The sequence below is a fragment of the Narcine bancroftii genome, chromosome 10 (genome assembly GCF_036971445.1).
Source record: "Narcine bancroftii isolate sNarBan1 chromosome 10, sNarBan1.hap1, whole genome shotgun sequence".
NCBI classification, from domain to species: Eukaryota; Metazoa; Chordata; class Chondrichthyes; order Torpediniformes; family Narcinidae; genus Narcine; species Narcine bancroftii.
Window position 1 is genome coordinate 62,436,545 of NC_091478.1, and position 8,381 is coordinate 62,444,925.

General features: G+C 45.6%; 1 protein-coding gene across 1 annotated transcript in view; it reads right to left on the reverse strand.

Moving 5' to 3' along the window:
• Positions 1-5,841, reverse strand: part of exoc3l1 (exocyst complex component 3-like 1) — a 74,022-nt gene extending 68,181 nt beyond the window's left edge. Inside the window, exons 1-3 of the mRNA XM_069899431.1 lie at positions 5,823-5,841; positions 4,364-4,447; positions 130-290 (exon numbers count right to left, since the gene is read on the reverse strand). Of these exons, the coding sequence (XP_069755532.1) occupies positions 130-290; positions 4,364-4,447; positions 5,823-5,841 (264 nt within the window). The remainder of the gene's footprint in view (positions 1-129; positions 291-4,363; positions 4,448-5,822) is intronic.
• Between the last annotated feature and the right edge of the window lie 2,540 nt (positions 5,842-8,381).

Here is an 8,381-nt window from a genome sequence, read left to right on the forward strand (position 1 = left end):
CTTCCCCTAATGTCCTTTGTTGGGCCAATTTCTGTGTTGGACCTTTGTATTAAAAGGGAGATAGCTTTGCAGCTAACCATTCCTGAATTCTATATGACCTCATTTTCATATAACCTTATTCATGCTTACCTTTAATCTGGACTGAACAGAGGATGTCCGTTGTGTTTCCCTATTGCGATAGTGGCCCAATCTCTCCAGTTGGTCTGGGCGGTAGAAGATCCCCGAGGCCCATTTTAATGCTGCTCCCCGGGCGAGCTTTTCAGCTTTCTCCAACTCAGGCCACACACTGTCTGAAAGAAATAGAGTGGACAGAGGGTTCAAAAAACACCTTCCCTTCCAATATGTAGAAAGCCTCCCTTTTGATCTTTGAAAAGCACAAAGGAATATTGTGCCAAGGGGTCAGTTTCATCAAGCTGGTCTGGTTGCTGACCCTGCTTGGGACCTCTTCTGCCCTCTCCCCCCCACCCCACCCCCCATTCCAGACGGGGAGACTGAACACAGATTGGGAGATCGTTTTATTCAGGTCTGTCTGCTGTCACAGTGTGGACCTCCCAGTGACCAACACCCCACTGCCACACTGCTGCAAATTGGAGCAGCAACACCGGCAGTCTCCAAGCAGTCAGCATCGATGTCGACTTCCAATTTCCAGCAACTCCCTCCCCCCCCCCATCATCTCTCTGACACCTTTCCCCTTCTTTGCCTGCCCATCACCCACTCCTTGCTTCCTCCAACTCCCCACCCCTTCCCTTCCTTCCTCCTATCAGTGAGCATCTTTCTCACTCTTATCTCCCTATCACCTCCTTCCCCCTCCCACTAGCCCGGGCTCTCCCTTCTGCTCCCCCATCTTCCTATGCGGATGTCTGCATGAGCCTCGACATACCTGAAGAAGGGGCTCAGGCCCAAAACATCATCTGCTTATTGCCTTCCATGGATTCTGTGTGATCTGTCAAGTTCCCACCGCATTTCCATGTGCTCCACTAGACCCCAGCGTCTGCAGTCTCCTCACTTAGCCCTGCTGAAAGTTGCTTGGGTCTTCCTAAGGCTGACACCAACTCTAGTCCTTGTCAAGGTCTAGAAGCAATGTCTGCCTCAGCTCCAGGCAGCTGGTGGAAGCCATAGCCATGGCTGACGTCAAAGAGGAGCGTGGTGTGTGCTCTCAGGCCTATTTCTGCAGTGAGGTGCTCGCTACCCTGCTATTTCAACCACAGTATGTAAGATCTGTGACCAAGTGGCAGATTGTGCATTGCTGGTCCATCAAGCTATATACCCCATCAGACCTACTCGCAAGCTTGGCATTGTGCCTGACTGCAATTTTGATGGATGGACGCAGGAAGATGAAAGGTATCCTTTCCCTTCTAAATTATGTATAATCACGTTCTATCTTCCAGGTTATTAAATACCAAGTTGTACAGCACCACTCACCCAGTACCATGTTGTACAAAGAACCCTGCATACTGAAAATATAATAATGCAAATCAGCCATAAAACAACTGCCTGACTCTTATTATAAATGGGACCATATGAATTCCTCTATTTGGATATTTTTCCCTTTCTATCTATTTCCAACTAAATAAATGACATTATAAAGCGATGACTATTTCTTTCATTCACTCAATACGAGCATCAGCATTTATTGCCCAGAGCTGAATCCGTTAGGAAGTTGGGAGGGAGCTGCTGTCCTCCCACAGAGCTGCCAACTGTAGATGCTGGGTGAACAAGGAGAGTCTGGAGGGAGTCAGTAGGTCAGGCAGCACCTTAAACCTCCACAAGGTAAAGGTAAGGCCCTTTTTCCCCATGAGCCTGTGCTTCCCAACTACACCCAATTGACCTGCATCCCCATTGGAGGATGGGAGGATTTTGATGCCCCTGGAAACACTCGCAGGCATGGGGAGAATGTAGAAACTCCTTATAGACAGTGTTGGATTCAAACCCCGGTCCCAAATGCTAGCGCCGTAACAGCGTTGCTCTAACTGCTACACCAACCGTGTCATCCTTGCGGGTTTTGTAACAAAGTTGGAGTTGGTGGAGAGAGAGAGAGATCCAACTTACAATGACACTAAAGTGGCCTATGCAAAAATTCAGGCAACAGGAGGAAAATAAGGGAAAGCACAGAGCTAGACCAATGGTTTCAAACTTCTTCCCACTCACATACCACCTTAAGTAATCCCTATGCCATCGGTGCTCTGTGATTAGTAAGGGATTGCTTAAGGTGGCATGTGGGTGGGAAGGGAAGGTTGAGAATCACTGCTCTAGACCCAATTGTTACTGAAATATTTTGCTTGAGAAAAATTGTCATTGGCCCATTTCCTTTGGAGTTCTGAAACCATGCAAATAACGAGTCAATGAGGGACGATTAAAACAGTGGGTTTCAAACATTTTCTTTCCCTGTCCCTTCCTCCTCTCCTCCCCACCACCTTTTTATTCCGATGCCTGCCTGCTTTTTGCTCATACCTTGATGAAAGGCTCAGGTCTGAAATGTTAGTTCCTCTTTACTTCTGATAGATGCTGGGTGACCTGCTGGGTTTCTCCAGCACGTTTGTGTATTGCACGACAATCACAGCATCTGCAGATTTTCATGTTTGACACACATTTTTCAACCTACTGTGGATCCACTTTAGTTCAACAGAAACTAGCACATTATAGTCATGCCATTTTATATGTGGGGCGATCTCTTGGCTCCTACTTTCACGCACCTATTTGACAAGAGATCCTGCAATCCATAGGAATCAGATTTACAAGTCTGCAGTAACGAGTCACAATCAGAACCAACCACAGTGGGCCTGCAATACAAACATTAGATCAACCAACTGGAGGTTACTCCCCCCGTAGCTGTCTTGAGCATATCAGGAGGCAATGGCACTGGAAGGGCAGTATGTCTGTCCCAACCTTTCTGTCCATCTGCTCAGAGTCGGATTGTATCCTTCTCTCACTTATGGTTGTATCAGTTTCCACCCCCCTCCCCCCCACCAATTGAGTAAAATTGCCAACAATTGCGAATTGCGTGCCAAGTTACAGTGAAAACTTTGTTTTTGGTGCTATCTAGGCTAGACAGTCTATCTTCAAGTGTAGTGCAAAAATAAACAAAAGTGCAGAGTATAAAGTTACTGAGAAGTTCAGTTATTTTTGCATCATCAATTTATTGCTCAGAGCTCCATTTAAGAGTCTGATAACAGTACGAAAAAGATCTCTCCTAGAATCTGGTGCTGCATGTTTCAAACTCGTCCATCCTCTGCCCAACGAGAGTTCAGCAAGTTCCAGATAATAATCACTTGCTTACACAGAACCTCTCTTTAAAATCCTTCCTCTCACTTTAAACCTATGCCCTTGTTTTAGCTGCCCCAACCATAAGAAAAAAAAGATTATGACTGTCTACCCTATCCATGCCTCTCAAAACGCATCAATCTCCTTCAATCCAGGGAGAATATCCAATCTATTTCCCACCCCCCCCCCCCCCTCTCTCTCCTGTCACCAGATTCTCCAATTAAGCCAATATCCTAGTGAAGTTCCTCTGCCTTCTCTCCAGAGCAGTCGTATCATTCTGGTTTTGAGCCAAAGCAAGCAAGAGAGAGTGGGCAAACAGAAACAAGAAGGAAAAGAAAAACAAAGAAAAGTGAGAATGAGAGAGGGGAAAAGATAATAGAGAGAAAAGATAAAAAGATTTGAATTAATATTGCTCCATTCACAACCTCGGTACAGCCCAGCATTTTTACAGCTATCTTTCTTGTGTATTCACACATATGCTTCTAATCTTTTTCCACTGTCAACTCCTACAAGCAGTGAAATAATAACAAGATAATTTGCTTTAGTGATGTTCTAGGTGATTGCTGTTGGGATTAGAGGTTTGCAGAACTACCCTACTTCCACATAAGGTTGTGGGATCTTCCCTTTCATCCGACGGGATAGAGCAAGTCTTGGTTTAACATCCCATCTGAAAGACGGATGAGGGACATCACTGAAGTAAACATGTTTTTACAACAGCATACCAGCTTCCAAGGATATTCCTGCTTTGGCCTCAGCCCACAAGTAACCAAATTTATTGTTTCAATTTCAATTTTAGCTGGGATACGATTGTAACTCATAACCCTCTAGCTCACACATGTCAAACTCTGACCCGCGGGCCAAATTTGGCCCGCGATATAATTATATTTGGCCCGCAAGGTCATTTCAAAAATGTATTAGAGGTGGCCCGCCCTGCAGCGAGAGCCGATGCTGTTTTTTGGTAATGTCACCCCCCACCGTCCTCCCCCTTCATTGCACATCCTTCCCCACCCCCTAACTATCCCCTCCCCCCTAAAACCACCCCCCTTAAAAGATGGCCAGAATATTCTCAAAAATGAATCCAGAATGGTAAAATTCCACAAACCTTCTGCTGGGAATCCTAACAACACCCGGGCATCAGATCCATGGGACGCGGAGGGAGCAAGAGTTTTGCAGGTTGACCGTGCAAACTTTGAGAACGGGGAAAACAAAATTGTAACACGAGAAGTCTGTCGATGTCATCAGCCGGCAAGCCGGTTGGAAGGCTCCCTGCACAACCAGTCATTTCTCCCACCTGTCGAGCGGTGCGGCGGATTGGCGAGCGCCTGTGATTTCCTGTCGGCGCGACGGACATGGCAGGCTGCGCACGGCCCCTGCTGTTCCGCAAAGGCTGATCGGCAGCGCGCTGGGCCTGAGTGGGTGGGTAAGAAGGGGTGGGCAGAGGGTGTAGGTGAGGAGTAATGGGCAGGGGAAGTTATGGTGGTGCGAGGGGCAGTTAGAGGGAGGGATGAGTAGAAGGAGGGGTGGATAGGGAAGAGGTAAAAGGGAGGGGCAGGGCAAGTAGGGGAGGGGTGATTAGAGGGTGAGAGACGGGTAGAGGGAGGAACAGGTTGAGGGGAGAGGCAGTAGAGGGGCGTGTATAGGATGGGGTGGGTAGAGGCAGAGTGAGTGGAGTGAGGGGTGAGTAGAGGTTGGGTAAAGGACTGGTCAGGTAGAGGGATGGTGGGTCGAGGGTGAATAGAGGCCTAGAGCCTGAGGAGTGAGCAGGAAATGCTGAGTCCTGATGCAGGCCAAAATGGACACAGCCTGTGAATGCTGACTACATCTCCACAGGGACCAAATAGGTTTCCCTCAGGTCAAGCAAAGGGTGAACTTGAGCTACCTACTCCTGACCTGTAACATTATCCCCCTAAAGTTATATCCTAAAGTTTAACATTACATATGTTGAAAGAAGAGAAAACATGCAGATGTTGTTGAAAATTTTCAATAAATATTTATTTTGGCCCTTGACTTAGTCCAAGTTTTTAATTTTGGCCCTCCGTGAATTTGAGTTTGACACCCCTGCTCTAGCTTGTCTGCCTGGTACCATTGCCCCCTGGCTATGAGACCTATCATTTTCACTCCTTATATAATGCCCTTCCTCAGAAGGGACACTTTAATGGACCTCAAACAACAGCCTGAGTCTTTGCCAATGATGGATACCCCTCCAACACCCCAGCAGTCCTTCTGGAAATATCACCCCAGAATAGATGTTTAAACATTGCAGCAACCGTTTCAAGCTATGAGTGTGTTGTGATTAATAAACTTTAATCACCTTAAAGTGTCAGCACAGCTTGCAGTGTGGCTGGCCCAGTTCCAAGGCAGGTACTGAGGGAGGGGGCTTGGGCACAACAGCCTTTATGGGGATATCTGGGAGGGAGGAGTCACAGGTTCAGGGGCTGGGCCAGCCAGCCCATACTGCACATTGTGACAGAATATAGGTATGCTTTTGGGAAATAAATTGGGGCAGGTTTTTTAGTGTATGTCACATACAAACACTTTAAAACAGATCTTTCTTAAAATACTGGAGCTCTGCTTAGACATGTCGGGCCCAACAGCCTTTGCACAAGCTTTGGCTCAAGAGAATTTAGAAATGGGTCAGGGTAAAATGAAGCATTTATTTGACAGGAAAGTTCACGTGAGGAATTTTAAGACAGGAAGTAAAGTTTTAATTTGTTTCCAACACATGACAATCCTTTGAGAGCTAAATGTTCTGGACTATATGTAGTTAAATCAAAACTGAATGATGTTAACTGTGTTGTTAACACTCCAGATAGAAGGAATAAAACTCAGGTTTGTCACATAAATATGTTGAAACCTTATTATGAGGATAAAGGTAGTGGAGAACAATCTGTATCAGAGATGTTAGTTGTTGACAGGGTTGAGGAAGTGATGGATCATAAGATTATGGAAACAGAATCTTGTGAGGGCAACCTTAAAGAAACCATGGTTCCTGCGCGCCTGTCTAACTCAGCAGTTTGGAAAATTTGGAGGAAACGTTAGGCCATCTTAAGTCACAAGAGCAGATGCAGTTGAAAGAATTAATTTTGAAATATACAAACTTGTTTCCTGATGGGCCAAAAAAGGACATCAGGGATTTTTCATGAGGTGGATGTGGGAGAAGCAAGTCCCATAAAATAACATCCAAAAGAGTAAAATCATGGATCAGGAGGTGGAATATATGTTGAGAAATGATGTTATTAGTGATATACATAGTGGTAGCACCACAGCAGGCAGGTGCCTGAATAGAGAGGCTTGGGGAGGGAAGGAAGAAAGGTAAAAGAGGCCATAGATGGACATGTTGCAGGATGGCAGGAGAGGAGAGCTGAGAATTGATCAGAGAGAGAGAGAGTAGATCTGTGAATGCAGAGCTGAAGGAAAGGAAACAGAGGGATAGGAAAAGATAGAAATGGCTGGAGCTAATGGAAATTGGAGGTCAATGTTAATGTCATCTGGCTAAAGGGAGCCCAGATGGAATATGAGGTGTTCCTCCAATTTGCAGGTGCTCTCCATTTAGCAGTGACCATGGACAGACATGGCAGAATGGGAATGGGGCAGGAAATTGAAATGGGTTGTCTCTGGAAACCCCCCCCCCCCACTGTTGCAGTAGTGGATTAATGGAAATATGTTTTTTTAAAGTTCGAAAGACCTAGACGTGAAATTAAAATAAATACGAAGATTCAACTTAGATAGCAAGCAAAATATTTGACCTGCCTCAAGAATAATGGACAATATCCAGAGCTGTTTCAATGGAGAGGAAGGATTTGCATCTGCCTTAACAAACAGTTCAAAAATAACTCTGAATAACCTCAACTTCTTTTCATTTTGTCTTGCGTGTATCTCTGTGTTTGTGCATGGGGGGGGGGGTGTGTCTGTGTCTGTCTATGTATTTGTGTAGGTGTGTATATGTCTATGCATGTGTGTGTGTGTTTGCCTGTCTGTGTGTGGTGTGTGTGCATCTTTATATGGGTGTGAGCGTGAGTGTATTGGTATGTATGTATGTGCATATTTTAGTGTGCGTGGGTGTGTGTGCGTGCGTGTGTGGATTGTGATAGGTTACAGTTACTTCCTCCTCTTGTGGAAAGCACGTCAGTGCCTCTACTCTCTCAAGAGTTTGCGGAGGTTTGGTATGTGTGATAGTACAGATTCTATCACCAATGTGTATATGTACAGATTGTAGTTTTGGATGACTGTGATTGGCTGAGAGCGTAGCCACACCTACTGGCAGGTCTTAAAGGATTGCTCCTAGCCAGACCAGGTCATTCTGGACTGGTTGACCTACTTGTGATATGCTCCAGTCTTTTAGTTAATAAAAGCCTTGGTTTAGATCAACAAGTCTTTGGTTTTTTCGACGCACTCTACAGTATGACATCGAGAACCATGGCAAATTTCTACAGATCTGTTGTGGAAAGTGTGCTACATCATGGCTTGGTATGAACGAACCAATACCTCTGACGGAAAGCCCTGTAAAAGGTAGTGGACTCAGCCCAGGACATTACAGATGAAACTCTCCCCACCATCGAGAACATCTACAGGGAACGCTGCCATCGGAGAGCAACAGCAATCATCAAGGATCCTCACCACCCAGCATATGCTCTGTTCTCACTACTATCATCAGGAAAGAGGTATAGGTTCCACAAGAATCGCCCCACCAGGTTCAGGAACAGCTGCTCCCCCTCCACCATCAGACTCCTCGACAACAAATTCAATCAGGGACTCGTCTAAGGACACTCACTTTGCAGTGTAGTGTTCCCTGTAGATTTTCTCGATGGTGGGGAGAGTTTCACCTGTGATGTCTTGGGCAGAGTCTGCACACTATTTGTTATTAAATATTTATTTTCTGTATTGCAGTTTGTTAGCACTTCTTTCTTGTTCACATTTCCCCCTTTGCATATGAATCTTTTCTTGAGTAGTCTTTGCTACCAACAAGTAACAATTCTGCTTGGCCCGCAGGAAAAGGTATCTCAGGGTTGTACGTAATGTGAGGTACAGTATATTCACCGACAATAAACTAAAACTTTGACCTCTTGTTAGCTCCCATCTGGTAAATGCCAATTCATTTTGGTCATTGTGAAAACCAAGAC